Genomic DNA, 20,294 nt, shown 5'->3' with positions numbered 1-20,294 from the left:
CGCGTATAAACAACATGAGGTATGAAGAAATATCACTCTTTCCCATTTCCCATTGGTCCCCGCGTAAAAAATAATTGATAAACATTGACCTGTGTGGGGAATAAATGAGGATAGAGAACCTGTAAACTTCACACTGCTTTGGAACAACCTATCGCGCCAGTGTGCTCACTCTTCAACCACAGTCAGCAGCGTCACCTTGTGGAAGCGCCGAGTTTTACATATATATATATATATATATATATATATATATATATATATATATATATATATATATATATATATATATATATATATATATATATGTTGTTTAGCTACTTTAACACCGTCGTTGAAACCTAATCCTAATTATTTATGTTTTTGCCCGAAAATAGTCGAAGATACATTTTCACTTAATATAATTAAACAGTATTATATACTCGTCACTAATCATTGCAATGATTTAATAATGTTGCAATGATAATTGTTTTTCATTAGAAAAAATAGTTTTAATAAACCAGTTACCTGGATAAATCATTTGTAGCTAGAAAACCACTGAGCTTTAGTGCAGCTCCAACACTATATCCCAATGACAAAGTATCCTTTCAAAAATAAATAAATAAAATCCGAATGATTCACTCCCCAAATCTCCAAAAGGACCCCATCATTTGTTCTTTTATTTGACATATCTCCTGAAAATTCCATTCAAATCTGTCCATATTTTTTTACGTTATTTGTCACAAGTTTAATATAGGTGAACAGTTTCATTGTTTTCCTGCTATATCTCGCTACATCTCCTGCAACCGTGCTCTCCATGACCCAATGTGTGACTCACATTATTATTCCACCTGCAACCTTCTTCAAGCTGTTGCTTCTCTTCTGACCTTTGCTGAAACCTCCAGGGTGGCAGCAGATGGCGCACAAGCGTAGAGGGGAGGAAGAGGCGGTGGATTTCGGTATTTCCCCCCCTTTTAAAAAGCCAAATGTATATTTTATGAAGGCTAAATGGCGTGGTTTTTCCTTATAGTGCATGGTCTCCATGGCCTGGGCTTCATGGTCCAGTTGCTGAAAACTCACTTTAGTAATCAATGAATTAAAAAAAAAAGTTTCCATCAGTTTCACTTGGTATTTTAGCGTTTTAAATTTCAAGCAATAATCAAGCGGAGACCTATGAACCTCGAAAATGTACACCATATTGTTTTGTCTAAAATGTTATGTGCCTCTCGCATTTTTAAAATCAAATCAGGGTGTAACGTAGAGAGGTTTCCTCCTGGAAAAGATGAAAATTAGAGTATATATAGTATTTATTTATTTTTAAATTATGTTTCCCTGAGACAATATGATTTGTAATTGTTCTCTGATCAGAGAGCCACCAAAATGATGTATACTCTTCAAGAATTTGACCGGAAGGTGGCAGTAGAGTGCCGTTTTTTCTTTCTCTAAACTTGAGTTCGAAGAGCAAACGAAATGTCACATTTAAGAAAAGAACATTTTGACTCATCGCACCCGGTCAGGCGTGACGTCACTGAGATTTAAATGAATTAAATGAAGCTCGGATGTGATGCAAACCTGCCCTTGGAAAACGTGCAGCGAGACAGTCAAATACAGGCCTCTCTCTCCCTCTGTGTGTCTCACTCCACATTTGTATTGATGTCACGGATGAGATAATCCCGACGCCTTGACATCCAGGCGCAGGTAAGTCTCTCACTTTGTTGCCTTGGAGACTACAAATCAATAGCATCACGCTGTCGCCCATTCCCAATGAGGGCTCGCTGGCTGCTGACGTCATCCAGGAGACGGGGCGGGGAGGCGGGGCCTGCTGGGCTCCGATTGGCTGCTGCCGACGCTGCGCTGCCATTGAAGATTTTCTGCTCCATGCAGCGGGGAGGTGTGTCTGCTCGCTCCAGGAGCCGCCTCTCCGATAAATACTCCACTCCAGGCAGGTCTCGGAATTTAGGAGCCGCCGCTCAGCCGGGTTCACCTTCAGTGGAGGAGAGGCAGAGCAGGGAAGTTGCGATTCCATTCACTCATCAAGCAGAATTGGCGGCAGGTGTGAATTCATGTCTGTTTTCTCACCTCCTCTTTTCTGGTGAGTACTTCTTCACCTCGCGTCTCTGTCGAACCTAATCGTTTTTGCTCAGCGCCAGGTAAGAATGCCTTGTTGAGTATTAGGTGTTAGTGGTCCACAGTGCTCGCAGCTGTTGGATGCTCGACATGTGTGACCACTGCGTCTGGTGCATCCTGAAAGAGTGAAGGATGAGACCAGGCTGCTGCAGGTGCAGCTCAGGCCGAGAAGGAAGGGCGCAATTCAAACCCAAGGGCGACTTATTTACCTTGAAAAATGAATGTAACGTTCATGTTTTAGAGTGCTTGGTTTGGTGTGTGTTTGTTTTCCCCATAACTGCTCTAACCTCAACAGGCTGCTGCAGGAAGTTGGGTTTCTATCACCACACTTTCTGCTCTTTCTTTTTTTTTTTCCCCTTAACTGCTTTAGCTCTTTCGGGTGAACCACACCTTCTGCAGGAGCTTCTCACTGTCATGCACACATACACATGAAGTGAAAATACTCAGTCGCCCTTAATTTAAAGCGTTTCTTAACTTGGTTGCCTTTTGGTTTATGGCTAAATGGCACTACTGCAGGGCTGACTATTCAAACACGGCAGATATTGAATGTAGGTGGAGAAAGCTGTCCTAAGGTGTGTTGGATTTGCACGTCTTCAGCAAACACTCGCAGAAATTAAAGCCTCAGTTCCAAATAATGCAACAAAAAATGGAATGCCTTTATTGTCATTATACACATGTTCAATGAGATTAAGCCACCACCAGTGTCGGTGCAAAAGAGCAGTATAAAATGATAAATAAAAGCTCTAAGGTATAAAATAAATATGTACAAATAAACAGATGTGCACACTCATGAAGTTATTTTCAGATAAAATATGGTGTATATGCCTGTGTGCCGTACATGCACATTCAGAGAATTATTGCACGTCTCATGATGGGTTGTACATGTCGCAAGACAGACGAAACATCAATGTGTCCTACTTCTGAAATGTATAATGGAAATTTCTCCAAACTTCATTTAACTTCAGGCAAATTATGACGACAGCTTTCTGAGTGCAAATAATTGAATCATGGTTTTGACGTCAGCGCTCCAAGATCTACGCCGCTCTCGTCATACGCTGCAGGCGACTACAGTTGAAAATCCTATTTGCTTTTTGTACACTTGTGTGGCTCAGAACTTGGCCTAGGAAAGTTTGGAGTGCAAAGATATTTGACACAGAATTAAGGTCTTTATCCGGAGAATAAGACTCCTAGCAATTTGTGGTTTGAATTATTCACTGATGCAATTCCCATCGTTGTGGTGCTAGGAAAGTGGAACGCCCTCCACAGGTTGCCGCTGGGCACACCAAGGGTCTGTTTTGTTCTTGGACTGTGGTGGAAAACCAGAGTGCCTAGATTAAACCATGCAACCATTGGAGAAGGATCCAGGTGGTCAGTGGATTTTCTTGATTGGCAGTGATCCGACTTTGTTCTCTAGATCCATTAGGATTTGAAGGAAGGAATCTCACCGTCATGTTTGTGACACAGTTGTTAAGGATGCTAGGTAGGGCTGAACATCCCTGGTGGTTTTATGTCTACAAGACTGTGCTTTCTCAGTGTAATTTTGAGTCCCAGTCCAGAAACTTGAGAGTTTTTTCATTAACCAATGTTATGTGACTGTCAGGCTTTTAGATTTTTTTTTCACCAACAGATATTAACACCAAAGAAGCAAAAAAAAAAAACAAAAAAAACAAGATCCTCCTCAGTAGCTTCTCATATAAAATTGTTTTAAGTTTAGTACATGGGTTTTGAAATTACCTGCATTTTCTTCCTATCAACGGCGTCAGGTGCCGTATCAACCAATGAAATGTGTCACAACTCAGGATTTTGCCTGAAAACAAATATGGTGCCTGCGATGGTCCATGAAGGCAAGAGAGCCGCCAAAGTCCGATCTAATCCACCAAAATTAACAGGGAAAAACACCCTTTCCATGGAAACCCGTATGATGGCACTATACCGACCAGGCTATTAGCTAGGAGGGTGTCTGGGCGTCTGCAAAACAAACAAATGGACGCCATATTCTCGACCGTAGCTTGGCCGCCAGATTACACCGGTATATGGCGGCATCTTGCAAAGCTACGGTTCAGAATCGGCCGCCTATTTTTTCATGCTCGTGGCATTTCAGAGTCGCCAATCTGTTTGTTTTTTCGGCCACGGGAGGAAACCGGATCGCCCAAAGCACAGGTTGAACTTGGAAACAAAGGATGCAGATTCACTCCATTCCAGGAGTTTCCTTCATGAGGAGTCAAACCTACAACCTTCTTGCTACAACACTAACCGCTATACCTAGCTTTCTGCCCAAAACGAAAGCTCATAAACCACAACCATCGGCAGTCAGGTGGTTATAAACCAGGCGTATTGTGCTTGAACCAAAACACCTCAAAGACGCCAGTGAACGACTGATGTGTGAAGATACCGAGAGCCTCTATCCAGGTTCCCTGTAGATCTACTGCGCTGTTAATTAAGCATTCCATTCTAAGGTCAAACCCAGTGTCTCCTTCTCTGCTGCTTTTATGCAATCCATTAGCAGATGGGTCACCTGGCGTGTCCTCTGCCTGGAAACTAAACCGGGTTTGTCCAGCTGATTCTAATAGATGTAGCAGCGGTGTTTGTTTCCCAGCAGGTTAACTTGTGCAGCCCCTCTTCCTCCTTACTATGCCCCCTTTATGTTTTATTAGTACGATGTTCTGTTATTCTTAGCCGAGCAGGATGTTTATGCGATCCCAGCGCAGAAATATGACTGGCAAGACCCCAGTGTTTATCTTTTTCTCTCCTCTCTTGCTCATCTCCTTCTATTCAGGTTCGCTCCATCTCTGTTCATCTGGCTTCTCCCCGGCGCTGCTTTTTTAACGCGCTGACCTCACCTGCACCCCGCTGCCGGGCGAGCTAAGCTGTAAACGCGGTCGACGCTGACGTTATGTTTTCCATGTTAAACTTAGCATTTCCTGTGAGCTTTTGTGTTTGTTTCCGCTCATTGTGATCGCCGATGTGACGACTCAGCAGCCGAAGCTTTTTTGGCAGGGGGTCCGCCTTTTTTTATCGCATCCTTCAGTTGACTCACGCCGACACAAGATGTAACCCCAGTGTCCAGTTCAAGGGTTCTAAATTTCCATTTCACTTGGAAGCATTTTCAGCTTGGTCATGCGTGAGTTCTGTGGATGGTTTGAAGGGACACTAGTGAGTGGCAAAGCCATTTACGTGGGGAGGGAGTGGGACTCGGGCATTATAAACCCTTTTGATTGACCCTTTTCAAGTAGGATTTGCAGTGATGATGTCAATAAGCTGGTGTCAAAAGTGGGAAGGTCATGGCAAAGTAAGTGCACCTAGGTTGTATATAAGACTCTAGGGAACAATGGAGTGCCTGATTGAAGTAGGAGGTGGTGTATGTTCGATGGAGGAGGGTGGGAATTGTTACTGACAACGGTCACTTAGTACCTGCGGATGGCCACTTCACCAAGCCTTGATGTCAATATCTGTTATTGAATATCTGGGATAGCTATGTTCAGGGTGACGTTCAAAACGAAACCTCACAGTATATTGTGTTTTAAGATTGTGTGGATCTGTAATTACTGCCCTTGCAAGTCACCCTCTGGTGCCCTGACACGACCCACTCCTAAGGCACAGTGTATTGATGAATGTCAATTGGACTTTTGTGTTGAGACACAGGTTTGTCTATCGAATCAAGAGTTTCCACATTGGATAGTCCGGCGAAGCACTGGCCGCATTTGATTTCAGTTGAAAGACTAATGTGTCATCATGCGATACTAAACGCAGACTTCTACGCCACACTGGGATGCAGAAGTCCACAGGACTGTCAATATCTGACGCCATAGGAGTCAAGAATGTCTTGTCTCTGCTGTCGACTCGGTACCAGGCAGCAAACCGCAGCCCTTCCGTGACGCACAGCAGACCATTCTTCTGTGCAAGGCAACTTCTTTTGGGACCTTTGCCAATTCCCCACGCAGTGATCTGATGGACAATAGAACAGAGAAAATGTTGTGCAGAACAGCAAAGGCAACATGATTTCTGCAGACATTTGCTTGAGACATGAAGATCCATAAAGAAAGGAGGCGGTCAAACCAGTTTCTGGATTCAACCTTCGCACCAATGCCATCAATAGTTTTAGATAGTGAGGTCTTTTGCGATGTAAAGTATCTAAATAAGGGACCACCATTTAACTTGACGTTCTTCTTTGTCCTCAAAGATGTGACTGACAGTTGTAAGCATCTAAATATACACATGAGCGTCTGTTTACATCATTGCAAAGCCCAACGTGGAACCTTACAAGTGAAACATATCCTTCATTTGTCCGGGATCATAATCAATTGGGTCTTGGCTAGTTATTCATACAGCAGTTTCACTTCTTTAACATCGATGACGCCGACTCAGGGAAAGTTTAAGACAATTGTACAAAATATTCTGTACATGCAGAGTTTCCATTCGGGAGGAAAGAAGAGGCAGAGGTGTGCCGTACTAAAAACTTTCCAGAGATCTAAATGTGTACCCCGTGGCACATGTGAAAGTGAAGCCTTTCTTTTCTTGAGTAACAGCAGGGTACGACACTTCTCTCGCGCCCTTGATGTCTGCATCGTTTGAAAACAAAAAAAAATCCAGATGTGGTTTGGTCACAGCCGGTTCACCTTCCCAAGGTGAACACGAAGTCCGAAGATAAGACAATACAAATGCATCAACTTTTATTCAAGTATCATTTATTTCTGTGTATTTTTAAAGGGGCCGCAACACACAATTCTTCTAACTTCAACAAGCCTTTCCAGGAAGTTGGTTCTGCAAATGCACGTGAGTGTTTTTGTGCACTGGTCTTCCTGCGCAGCGTCTCTCTGAAACACGTGAAGCACAACCATTCGCTCCATACGATGCTGAACATTGCACATCACTACATCCCGGATGCTGCGAGATCGCCTTCTAAAGGTTTTAAATCAGACCAATGGAGGATGTGACGGAGGGTTTCGTGCTGTTCCTTCATTGTCCTCCAAATCTGACCACACCACTGGCAGACTTGACCACAAGGCACCAAGGCTTTAAATAGCAGCGTGAGAAACCCGCTCAGCATCAGTCCCGGGTCCACATAGTTGTGCATCGTGGGACACGCTGCTGACTATTTAGATCCTTTATAGGACAATGCCGAACGCCGCCAGCCACTTTATTTACCTTCATCTAAAATGGAAAGTTTGGCTGGTGGAACAGGGCCGATCAGGTTCCACCCAGTCTAACACACAGTTTCACATTGACTGTGCAAAAGAGCATCATCCTGTGTTGAACACAGCAAGCGCTGCACAATCTTTGTTGTGGTCAGCACGTGTGGTGTACACAAACAAAAACATCCTCGCCGATGCAAAAAGGCTTCAAGTGGATGCTTCGTGTCGCTGCGGAATCGGCGATTAGAACACTGAGCAGCCCAATGATGTGTTTCTATGTGCATTTAAACACAATAGTTTCCAGGTGAAAATGTTAAGCTTTCACTTCTCTGAAATGTCTCCGCACTGTATGGTTCATTTTGAAGTAAAACCACATCCTCTTGTTTAGATGATCAACTGAAAACTCACGCAGTCAGTCCTACAGGTCTGTCAGCGTTTGTTAAAGTGACTGATATCATTCCAAGCTGCTCATGCTCTGGATTAAATAGAGAACTTGAGTAGCTTTTTTTTTTTTTTTTTTTAAAAGGATTAAACCTGCTCCCAAAGGTTTGCAAGCCTACATGGCTGTTTTTAAATACATGGGAAATATTTGTCTTCTTCATTTAAGGTTTTATCAACCTTGTCAACCTTTACAAGAAAATTATCAGGGTTTTTTTTTTTTTAAGCAGAGAGGTCGCTGCTTTTATTCCGGACAACTAGCCACTGTTTGGGTTAGTCAGCATATGATGTGAGCATGTTAAGTGGCCATACAAAAAGAAAAATCTGTATGAAATAATGGATTACTTCTGTAGTAATGATTTTACTTGCTGAAAATGTGCTTGAGAGAAATTTTGCATTTCACTTTAGTCTTTTTCTACAGTGTTCTGTTCCAACATTTTGGGTTCCACTAAAGTTCTCCCTGTCCAATTTACAATTGATTTTATGGATCATTTTTAAAGCCCGTCTTGGCCCGGCCCCTGACTATATTGGAGTACTGCCCACCCCCTGAGAGCCAGCCAGGACCCTCTGATCCTCAGGTGGTTCTCTGCTGGTCTCTATGATTGTCTGTCAGGGCTCGACGGAGATCCTTAACACAACATTGACCTCCTCCTTAAAGCCTCAGTTTTATTAGCTTGCATTTTTGTACTGAGAGTTCAGCCATCCACCTTCATGGTCGGAGCAAGTGCAGACATTCTGTTGCTCTGACTCTAAAGCCCCTTGTGAACACCCTTCTAAAACTGCGATAAGCTTCATGAACAAAAAGAGTGAAACTCATCGTTGCAGCCTTGTTTTTCCTCTTGTGGTTTGCAGTTGTTGCGACGTTTCTTCTTCATTTATCACATGAGATTCCAGGCTTGGAGGACCTGCTTCTACATCAGTGGTGCCACAGAAGAATCCGCCTCTTTATGACCTCTTGGCTCTCTGTCCCCCTGCAGCCCCGTGTTTGTGCCCAGCAGAGACATGACTGAGGTGATGATCACCAACACCCCCATGGACGACATGAGGCTAAGCCCCAACAAGGACAGACTCTCCTTTCAGGTGTGTACACACGTTTTATTGAAGCATGTGACCTGCACCAGCCTGATAAAATTATTAATACACTTTGATCACTTTAACAGCAGCACTTAGTGTCAATACCGAGGAAAGGAAAATGACTGCAAGGCAAAAATGAAGCGTTGTGTAAATATTTGACGGCGTGAGAGAACTGCTCTGTAATGGAATATTTAAAAACTAAATGTTCCGTCCGACTAACCTTTTTTTTTCCACATTATCTTCTGAATCAGAGGAGCAAGCGATTGATCTCGGAGGTGACAAGAGCCTCCATCAGGTGTTCTTGACAAGCGCTTTGTTTTACTGTCAAGCTTGTGGAAACAAACTACTTAAGCGCACAGCTGCCTCCTTTTTTTTTCAGTGCCACGTTTGGAAAAAAGAGACACTGGATCTCACTAGTCTTTTTATAGGTGCCTTTAGGACATGGCGTTTCCTACGCTTTTCAACACAGCGACCCGCTAATGCCTTATTATATGCAGACGTCGGCTTGAAGAGGATGCTGTTTGACCCGGAGGAAAAGGGCTGGTTTCCCTTAGTCATTCACACTCCATCTGTGTGGTCAGCTAATGCTAACGGTTTTCACTCATCACTGGGCTCTGTAGTTTCGGTATTCCTTCTTTTGTTTAGTCCATCAATAAGTAAGTCTGTGGCAACGGAAAATATTAGTAATTATCAGCCAAAAATGAAATGGTACAGGAAAAAAGCGTCATCAAAAACAGTTAAAATGTCAGAAAAGACAACTACTATTGACGTAGACAAAAGGCGTGAGTCATGGATGATGTTGCACGAGTCACTTCTTCTGTTTGCGGACTCGATCATTCAGTACCAGCTGCTCCTGCGAAATCTTACTCACGCGTCTATAAACGGAAACGGGTGACACAACTGGTGCACAATTCAATGTCACTATTAAGTCTGTAAAATGTGTAGCGCACCGGTCCCACTACAGCCTGCACTCCACACCCCAGACCATCCCAAAATAGATATGTAGCCACTTACTGCTGCTGGAAGGGAAACAAGTTATGACGTGTGTCAGCGAAGGTCCAGAGGCAAGGTCACCCCCTATTCTTTCTGCTGCTTACACATTATGAGCATTGCGGAGTCAGGCAGTTCAGAGGCAACATTCCGCCGCCGACGTCACCGCGCTCGTTGGTTTGTGAACATCCTTGCTGGCTCCATTTTATTTTTGTCTTTCCCATCACCTTTATTTTTCCTCATGGCAGAGGGAAGAGAGATTAGACGCAGCTGGATCGTCTCTCTCTTCTTGTCTCCATCCGCCTGCACATCGAATGCTGTTTTTCCACTGGGCGCTCTGCCCAGTCGGTGACATGCGTCAACCCGTCGCCCCCTCCCCCGCCTTCCAAACGTCTTAGAGTGAAATATTCAGGTCTAAAAATATTCATCTTCTTTATCCAAACAGCAAAGGAGGGGAAAAAATGCTGTTCTTGGACCAGAAGTGGCATGCTTTTTCCCGGAGGTCTTTTTTTGGTGCTTGAGAACTGAGAAACCTGGAGGTCGACACAACAAAATACTCTCTCATGGCAAAAGTTCGCTTGATCATCAGACGTTGACAGGAATGCTCTGGGTTTAACTAGTCTTCATTCGTACCCATGGATGTTTATTTGAGGCTGTGACAGACAGACAACCGTAGATGTATTTCCTCTGAAGCCATGTTAACTCAGTAACCACCTGGATGCAAGTAAATTCCTCTTCCGTTTCCAGTGGAAAGAGCACTGCTCCCGACGCTAAACTGGGGAGGATTCTATCGTTTCTCTGTGCATTTAGACATCACCTAAAGAAATAAGATGTTATTTTAAATGACAAATGTAATACTGTCAGATGCTTTAACCGCTGCAGGCCTTCAACCGGATGTCAGAAAGATCAGAAAACGTTCCGCTATTCAGTGTCATTGGAGGTCATTACTAATTTTATGAGCCAGGACAGTGAACAGTGGAGACTTGAGGGCAACACAAATGGTAAATTATACCTCTGAAAGTCATCATTACCTTTTGTGAGTCCCTCATTGTTGAGTCGAAGACAGCGGTAGCTGAACGTATACACTGTTCATGGATCTGTTCTCTGGTGTGTTCTGATAAGTTCATTCTGTAGTTCTGTGTCCAAATACCGACCATATGCACACTGTTGAAGTTGTTGCCAGCATTGCAACCTCTTTAAGCAGAGTCAAGTCTGGACCAAAGGGTTCGGTTGTGTACACCGCTTGGATTTTTGAGCAAGACCCTGGAGTCTGCAGGGTTCAAAGCTCACCTTGGTCAATGGCTTGGCTTCATGGCAGAAGTGTGGAATCAGAATCAGGAAGGTCTGGAAGCTTCGATGTGACAATGGGCTCTCTCGTTCCCTCACTTTTGCGTCTGGTTTGTTACCAAAAGTATGCGATAATTCAAGCTCCCAAGTCTGGCTATCTGGCACAGGTCAGGGTTCTTGTGTCAGAGCCGCTGAGGTGGCAGAGAGAAGCTTGGACCTCTTCACCAGTGAAGTGCTTGAAGATGAGATGCTATAGGATTGAAAGGAGAGGAGTACATCTTTGTGGACCTTTAACCTTTTCTTAACCCCCAAGAGTGTTGTGATAATGTCTGCGATAATCTGCAGCTCGATACGTTTGTGAAAAGCCGCAGGCAGTTTGGCACGTTGCCCCGCGAGGCATTTAGATTAAATGTGATGCAGCGTCGCCACATGCCTCTCTAGACCTTCCTCACTTGCCCGCAAACTGCCACTGACGCAACAGTTTCCATGTGCTGTTTGTTTCTGGATAAGTGTCGTCGTAATAAGCTAGCTTTGCTGTTTATAGGATTACGGGCTGGGCCGCAGCCTGTATGTCACTGCCACCGTCCCAGATGTTTGGCTTGTCTTAAATTACCTGGAAATCCATGGGATCTGAAACGGCTCGTGTTGATGGGTGGCTTTTGTCGTTCCAGATCTTCCCTGACCCGTCGGACTTTGACCGATGCTGTAAACTCAAAGATCGCCTGCCGTCCATCGTGGTGGAGCCGACAGAAGGGGAGGTCGAGAGCGGCGAGCTTCGCTGGCCCCCAGAGGAGTTCCTGGTCAGTGAAGGGGAGGAAGAGGAAGAGGAGGAAGAAGAGGCAGAGGAAGCGGTGAACGACAGCATCCAGAACGGACAGCCGACCCAGAATTGTCAGCATTAAAGCCAGCGAGGAGCCGCAGTGTCCCGTCCTCTCTGCCAATGACTCTTCTACTCACACACTGGTCACACTGCACCTTAAACCACCGGCTGACTTGACAAGGCAGACATCTTAAGTGGTGCCATCTCATTTCCTCATCCCCCCCCCCACCAGAGAAGCAATACATTTTTAATTCACCAATGCACAATAAGGCCTCCTCCGACCACTCCTGCCCGACCGTGGGTCCCATGACCCAGAACCGGCCGCTTTCTGCTGGCAAGCATCGGCTCAGTGCTGAAGGAGACTAGAGCCCATTATGGCTGGCATCATGACCCCAGAGACTTGTATTTGATATTACCACACCTTTGTTTTCTGAGGAGTGAACGTTTTGTCTGTCTGTTCTCATCTTTGTCACTCTTTGTGCCAGGTAGACACAACAACTAAGCAGCTTGAGAAGGATAAATTGGATTTCACAATGAAGATTCTGCTTAGTAATGGTTGTTTTCAAGATTTGTGATAAACGTTGCCTTTCTTAGTGGTAAAACCTGAGCTGCACCTACCTGGAATATTTATTCCCAGTCTTCCTGTATTAAGAGCCAAACATTGTACAGATGAGAAAAGACATGTATCCTGCAAATAACTTACTTTATTGTCCGTTTCTGCTGGGGGTGGTGGATTTCCGCTCAATGCTGGCTTCGGTTAAGGTCCCATCTTGAGTCATCCAGTAACCGACAGAAACTCAACCTTGTTTGTCATAAAAATAAATGTATATTTTACTGTCCAATTGGGTGAAGCAGTGAAAATACAAACGTCGCTCATATTTAACTACTTGTTCATTGAGTCGGTATTCATTTTTGTCGACTAGATAAATGAAAAAGGGTGGACTGAATGTTACTCTCTTTGACTCCGCTGAAGAAATGGTGATGTGCTAGATCTAAATGACGTCCCACCTTGTTGTATTGCCGTAGCAAAATGACTCATTCTGAGGTCGAATCCCTGTCCGTTTCTTTACAATCCACCCCATATTGTGTCTGTTAAAATGTTCGTAGTAGTCGGTTTGTGGTTGTAGGGTTGAGTCATTCCTTCAAAACCAAATTGAAGGCGTTTCCTGGATCTGGTGTTGTACAGAGACATCGGAAGATGTTAATAGACTGCTGCCCTGTTCAGGTTATTCACAACTTTCCAGTCTCTGTGGGATGGTGTGTGTGTGTGTGTGTAAATATAGCGAGGCGAGTTCAGCGGAAGTCATCTTGCCGAATATATCTGACACTCTTGAGGTTCTAAATTGTACATAACCGAAATTTCCAGGGTCAGAGAGTGAAGTCCTGGTGAAGGGATGTGGGTGGAAGTGCAACAGCAAGCCAAGCTATTGACGGGAAGTGTTCGTCTCTCGATTGGTGTAACTCTCAAGTGTAATTGTATGCAAGTGTTTGTCACTCTTTCTGCTTTCCAGTTCTTTGTGAAACAAGTCTGTCAATAGATTTGTGTTCAGAAAAGTGAGTGTAAGCATGACTGCAATACCTTTCACTGGTGTATTTCTCTGTGTGGCATTCGGGCTCTCGACGCTGTCATTCGCCAACCAAGTCCCACGTTGTTTTTGTAAAGCTCAGGGAGAATAGCCGCCATCTTGTTCTTATATTTGGTTTTGTGGGTGTTTTTTTTTTTCTAATTATTATTTAGACCACACATGATCTGTGACACGCGCAGATGCTGTAAATAAATATATTTGAATTTGCTACACAAGTGTATGGATTTTTATTCTTTCTAAGCAGAAATGTAACATAGACTGACTGTGGTACAAATTCCGAATCAATGTGCGTGTGATATTTGAAAATATATCACATTTAATTGTGATAAAGATGATAAACAGTCATTTTCTTAAACCATCAAAAAGCACAGAACGAACACGCTATTGCCCAATATTAATTTTATTATATAAAATGGTGTCTTGAAACTTAAGGGGACCTCATGTTGCAGTTCAGATGATAAGTGGATCTTGGACACTACCTTCTAATCCGTGTCCTGTCAACATTTACTGAAAATTTAGTTTAAATCCGATCTGTTTTATTTGGAATCTGCAAAGGTTGGAGATTAATGGAGGCGAAGAGAAGAGTGCAGACAGGGTGGAATGGGTGACAGGAGAGTAGCAGCTGGAGTGAAGGGGAAGCTCAATTGGACAGTAGTGAGACCTGCTGGTTAGACAGGAAGTCATCTAGTCACAAGGACGATTTGTGCGGAGACAAAGTTGGGTGAGGCAGCTGGTGTGGACACATGGAGAGGAGACCGTTGAATGTTGGAGATGTTGGGTGGGGAGGATGTTCACCAACACTCATTTTCAGAACCAGTCTTGAGACAATAAGACACCATTTACACAGACGAAAACAATAGAATCCACCACTGTGTAGTGTTTGTTTACATCAGCTTCTCAACTGTAAAGTCAAACTGCAGAAATCGATTTTGTCAAATGACCCCTGAAGGTTGTGTATCTCCATAAGCTAATCCAACACAAGGTCATTTATCTTCACCTCATAATGATAGTAAAATATGAAAATATGAGTAAAGGTGCGTAGCGGGAGCAGCCAAATCCGCAGGTCTGCGCGACTCGCTGACCTACCTTCTCCTGCGATTTTATGAAGGCCTTGTGGAAGCAGCTCCTCACGCTTTACTCGTAAACACTCACCACAATGATCCAGAGCTAATAAAATGTGGTTCAGTGGAAAAGCACTAATGGGTAACCGGAGGATTTACAGGAATAAACAATGTTTTCTGATGTCTGTTTCGGGGGAAACATCTCAGGTGATTTCCCCTCATGTGCAGAATGGGTCAAGTTAAAATGGCTTGAACCTGGCACAGTGGTGGAGGGTTGAAATCCTGCAGCTGCGCCCTCCGTCCCCTTCTTTCTCTTCCTGGAAGTGCAACAATGAAGTGACGTTCTATTCAGCTTCCTTCTTCCTCGAAAAATATCCTATTAATACCAGCGGGGGAATTATGGAGGCATCAGAGGTAGCGTCCGGGAGCTGTTGGATGCAGTGTAAATACTCCCTCTTCATCAACATGCATTGTTGGTCTTCATGGAAAATACAAATCATGTGCCTTTGCCCTTCTTTGAAAAAACGAAAACAAACTAGAGGCTCATAAAAAAAGCAACGCAGTACAGTTTTAATTGGTGAAGTAGAGGTTACAGGGGGTCAGGAAATAAAACTGTTTACAGCATGTTGACATTATGAGTCGTATTTTTATCTTCAATGTCTGCCTCGCCTTGTTGCTATTCATCATGGAAGATTGAGGTTTTGTATCAAGTTCAATGAGACAAAACTAATAAAACATCTTCAACTCATATTGTGCATGATAAATGTACTCACGTGGGCATAGTAATGAAAATCACATGGTCTAAACATAGTCATAGTTTTGTTGTATTTTGTGAGAATAAAAGTTAGAGAAGACGTGAAGTGTGTTGCCTAGTTGTCTCACTCTACATGTCTTGGCTAAGCAGAGAAGTTGAACTCAAAATTCTCATCATATTTAGAGTCAAAGGATGAACAGAATCTATGTTTATTGAAAAAGCTGTGAAAAGAAATCAGAGACAATATTGTTGAAGGCTTGAATGCCAATCTCTGTCATCAGGATGAGAAAAGTGCCCTTTTCACCTCTTAAATAGTTTGGAAAAAAGTCACTCTATCTCTCTCATTAAGTGAAAAGTATTTTGGTATCTGCTTTATTATGATATATCTGTGTTATAGTGCACTACCTTATGCTGGAAACATCTGTAAATCCAAACAAACCGTTCCAAGAAATCAATTTGCATGATAGAGCCTTATCTTCTGGCCCTCACCTGTTCCCCAAGACACCTGTCTGGGGTCATCACATGGCACAATATCTGTGTATCTATGTGTACGATATCTATTGAATTCTCCTTTGGGCCACCTAAAATGAACTGGCAGGCCAGATCTAGCCCCCAGGCCTTGAGTTTGGTACACGGACGAACTAGAATCTTATTTCCCTGTGTATATCATTCCACTCAGGTTAAATGGTGACGCTAAATAACCCGTGGAGAATCTCCGTCTCAGCGTATTCTACCTGCCCTTTGCCCTCACCTCTTGCTCTGTGTAGCAACAATGTTTTCACTTGAAGACGTGCGTAAAGAAAACCTTTGCGTAACTTATAAATAAGAGGAGATTAACCTCCAAAAAAATGAAGTTTAAAGCGCTCAGTATGACGCTGCATCACAGCCTCCGCAGCGAGAGGGTCTTGTGCTGGCGTGAGACCCAACATATTTAAATGTATGTGAGAGCATGTGTTCCTGACGGTGTATTAAAACTGTTGTCAGACTTCTATGAGTGAAGTCACTGATAGCTCTTCTAACTCATTCTTGGAATTCTTTCCAATGGAAACAATCCCACTGCTGATCCCAGTGTGTCAGCGGAGTCTGACCTGCCAACCCCCAAATTCTCCCTGACTCCCACTTATAGTCCACATTAAAGTTGCTCCTCTGACTCCTGTCCACATAAAGCCACAGCTGGAGCAGAACCCGCACCAGCACCACCCCTCCCTCCACAAAAACCAGTTTATCATGAATGATGAAGAAAAAAAAAAACCCTGATCACTTTTTTGACTTGTTTCCTTGTTCGCTCGGCTGGTCCTCCCGTTCTGTTGTTTCAGCAAGTTTCCCATACTTACATGACAGTAGAGAAGGACTCTGCGATTCCTCTGTCCCGGTTATGTAACCCATGTGAACATTTCATTTCAAACACAGCTCCTGTTCTTTTAACCTTGCTATTTTAGTGCCGACAACCTCACTGTAAGCAACTACTCAGCAAGCATCGCAGCGTCTGTGCAGAGCTTGCAAACAGCTCCGAGGCTTTACGTATATCCGTGTCTGTTATTAAGAGTGCTGTGTGCGTAAAGGAAAGATTCTTTTCCCATGGTTTCTCAAGTGTGAGAAGAAAGTTGAGCACATGAAGTTGAAAACTGGGGTTATTTATAACCTGTCTGGAGCTGGCCCACTGAGCCTGCACTCATATCTGGCACTGTCAACATTGGGAGAGCTAGAATAAGATACGCTGAGAGCGGTACAATAATGACACGATGCAGTCTCGTGTTGAATAGAAAGTATGTTGAGGAGGCAGTGGACAACACAGAGAATAAACACATTAGGATCAAATTCAAACTAGAATGGCGTCAATGTACTGTCGGACTATTTAAGTCTGAAAAAAACACTCACTCATTCATCCCAATTTACGTTTTCATTTTTCTCTCTGTTTATCTTGGAAAGAGCAGCAGAGAAGCCTGGAAATAGGATTTTGGATTTAGAGTTGTGTAAGCATTTGCAAAACCAAACGTGTCCGCATGAAAACCTAGGAAACAACATATAGCTGAGCTATATAGCTGAACCAAAATGTGCTCCAACTTGCTGGCAGTTAAACAGCACAGGCATTTTGCATTTTTGCATTTTACTTGCATCAAGTAACTTTAAACTTCTCAAGTTACAGCTTTCATATTTGGCTGGTAACATGAATTCTTCCTTCCTTCCTTCTGAAGGCTCATATCCACGACCTGTACTTCACAAAATAATATCTGAGAGTCACAACTCATTAATCTGCAAGGCTGTCTAATCCCAGCAGGATTTACTTGGAGACTCCCAGAATACAGATAACCAGATTCCAGATACTCAAAACTGTCTTCTTTCCTGCTTATTTTAGTGCCGAGGACTGTCTATGGAATATTTTGAGGGCCATAACTACGCAACCATTATCGGTAACAAAGGTGGATGAGTATTTTTGAAATTATTATCAAACAATTTGCTGTCTCGCTTAATACGTCATGAAGTAGTGAGTCTCCGACAGAACTCCTCTCAAATGGACACTCTAACGCAGTGGTCCCCAACCCCCGGGCTGGGGACCGGGACCGGAACCGGTCCGTGAATCAATTGGTCCCGGGCCGCACAAGGAAAAATTTATTATTTCCGTTTTGTGTATTATCTGAGTTTGAATTATCTTTAATTTTGAAAAAGCTTTTATCTTGAAAAATGACCAGATTCTCTTGGTTAAGCCTCGATCACTTGAGAGCCAAAATGTAACCCACAAGCTCGCAAAATGAGTAGGAAATAGCCATCTTTGGAACGTTTCTTTGCGGAGAGGAAAAGGCTCAGTGGAGATACACAACTTCCATGAAGAAGAATGTTTTTAACAGACAATAGTAGGAGTTGTACTTGAAATATGGATTTATAATGGTCGGTGATCAATGATAAAGATCAAATCTGGGCTTTAGTTATAGCAATGCAACCTGAGCACATCCATATCCTAGCACGACAGTTTATCCCACGAAATTGCCTTTTACTGCTTAGATCACATTTCGTGCAAATTTACCTTAAGAAGATGAGGGTCGGCAATTCAACTTCAGACTTGTAACATCGTGAAAAATAAGATAGATCTCAGCAATTTCAAATGGATCTTCTGCAAACTGACTCATCGAAATCCTTTGTTGAAAATAATGAAAATGATCAAAGAACTCAAATACAAAGCAAAATCTAATCCACTTCATTTGGGACAGAAACTACGCAACATTTAAGTACGAAAGTTTTGTTTTCTGAAAGAAGAGAATGACAATGTTTCAAGAAATATTTCAATACAACTCACCCTGTTGAGGAAATTTTAAGATAGATGATGAATTGGGAAAGTCAGTAGTGAGGGGGGACGTTTGGAGGAACCAGTCACTTTAGAACCTAGAATCAGAAAAAGTTTAATTGTTAATGTCTGTGAGGATTCCACCAACTAGGACAGTGCAAAACAAAACAAAACAAAACAAGTCAAGTCAAGTCAAGTCAAGTCAAGTCAAGTCAAGTCAAGACAAGACAAGACAAGACAAGACAAGACACGACAAAACAAAAGAAAAAACAAGACAAGACAAGACAAGACAAAACAAAAGACAAGACAAGACAAGACAAGACAAGACAAGTCAAGACAAGACAAGACAAGACAAGTCAAGACAAGACAAGACAAAACAAAAGACAAGACAAGACAAGACAAGACAAAATAAAAGAAAAGACAAGACAAGACAAGACAAGACAGGTCAAGTCAAGACAAGACAAGACAAGACAAGACAAGACAAGACAAAGCAAAAGACAAGACAAAACAAAAGAAAAAACAAGACAAAACAAAAGACAAGACAAGACAAGACAAGACAAGACAAGTCAAGTCAAATCAAGTCAAGACAAGACAAGACAAGACAAGACAAAGCAAAAGACAAGACAAAACAAAATAAAAGACAAGACAAGACAAAAGAAAAGGACAGACAAGACAAGACAAGACAAGACAAGACAAGACAAGACAAAACAAAACAAAACAAAACAAAAAACAAAAGACAAATAAAATAAAATAGGTTCTGGCCTCTTGGGCAAAACAAATTCTTAGACTTAGACTCAAAAGAGATAACCAATGAGCCAGGCTTGGTTGACACAGCATCCCTCTGATGGTTATTGTGCTTTGCATTTAACCGTAAAGAATCCCTGTAAGGTCATCGAGTCTGTTCGGGTCCGAGCCTGGAACTCATGACCCTGCCCAGACTAAATAGAAGATGACTTTTTAGTATTACTCCACAACACTGATCAACACTGAAACCCCATTGAGCATGATCGTGAATCAAATGGATGCGTGTCAAGGACAGCTGACTTTGTAACAACTATTGAGCTTCATAATGAATCACAAGAAACGGGAGCTCTGCCAAGCAGCACTTGCTACCTACACGCCAACACGCTGCCCTTTGAAGGTGTCATGCAAATGTTGGATTAACAAGCAAAGCACATATTTGGATGACTGAGTGGAGGCACCTTTCCATTGGCTTTCCATTCAACACGGTGATGTAAGGTACATCTGCATGTTGTCCTCAAGCCTTCGCAGCTTTGATCAGCCTTCGCTCGCGTGTCTTCCTGTTGTGTGTATTAGATATGAAGGCAAAAGGCAGGCTATGCAGATGGAAGCATGGGAAAAAGAAGCGAGAGGGAGGGAGCAGTTTAGGTCATGGACGAAGACAAACTCATTCGGAGGTTTGTACATTGTGAGACGACAGATTTAGTAATAAGGGAGTGTCAGTTGTTGTAACAGGTGCGAGGCCAAAGGAGCTGGAGTGGAAGGAAGGAGCACTCAGACTACATCATCCGTGTCGCCTCATTTGAACTCCATTTGAGTCATGCAGCTGGAGAGAAAAGAACGTTTCCAAAAATCGTGTTGTGTTAAACCGACGAAGCCTGTTTTAAGCTTTTGTATATGTGGATATTTTACAGGCGACTATTACAAAATGTTTCTGTCTGGAATTCATGTGGCATCACAGGTGCCGCTCATTAAACGGTGGGAGATATTGAAACACTATTTCCAAGGGTGAAAAGGTTAGGGTCTTCACG

General features: G+C 43.0%; 1 protein-coding gene across 1 annotated transcript; it reads left to right on the top strand.

The window, feature by feature from the left end:
• Nucleotides 1-1,863: 1,863 nt before the first annotated feature.
• lbh (LBH regulator of WNT signaling pathway) lies at nucleotides 1,864-13,621 on the top strand. The gene is made up of 3 exons (XM_053845818.1): nucleotides 1,864-2,065; nucleotides 8,648-8,750; nucleotides 11,693-13,621. Exons 1-3 carry the CDS (start codon nucleotides 2,037-2,039, stop codon nucleotides 11,921-11,923), a joined length of 363 nt encoding a protein of 120 aa, XP_053701793.1. The 5' UTR covers nucleotides 1,864-2,036; the 3' UTR covers nucleotides 11,924-13,621.
• Nucleotides 13,622-20,294: the final 6,673 nt, after the last annotated feature.

The sequence above is a fragment of the Synchiropus splendidus genome, chromosome 16 (genome assembly GCF_027744825.2).
Source record: "Synchiropus splendidus isolate RoL2022-P1 chromosome 16, RoL_Sspl_1.0, whole genome shotgun sequence".
Classification (NCBI taxonomy): domain Eukaryota; kingdom Metazoa; phylum Chordata; class Actinopteri; order Syngnathiformes; family Callionymidae; genus Synchiropus; species Synchiropus splendidus.
The sequence above is the reverse complement of the archived record's forward strand: the minus strand, read 5'-3'. Positions and strand labels throughout refer to the sequence as shown.

What these genes read in the sequence shown, in the direction of transcription:
- lbh (XM_053845818.1), top strand. Translation starts at nt 2,037, where the DNA reads ATGTCTGTTTTCTCACCTCCTCTTTTCTG. An exon ending in TTCTCACCTCCTCTTTTCTG is followed by an intron (nt 2,066 to 8,647) that starts GTGAGTACTTCT and finishes GTCCCCCTGCAG; the next exon opens with CCCCGTGTTTGTGCCCAGCA. An exon ending in AGGACAGACTCTCCTTTCAG is followed by an intron (nt 8,751 to 11,692) that starts GTGTGTACACAC and finishes TTGTCGTTCCAG; the next exon opens with ATCTTCCCTGACCCGTCGGA.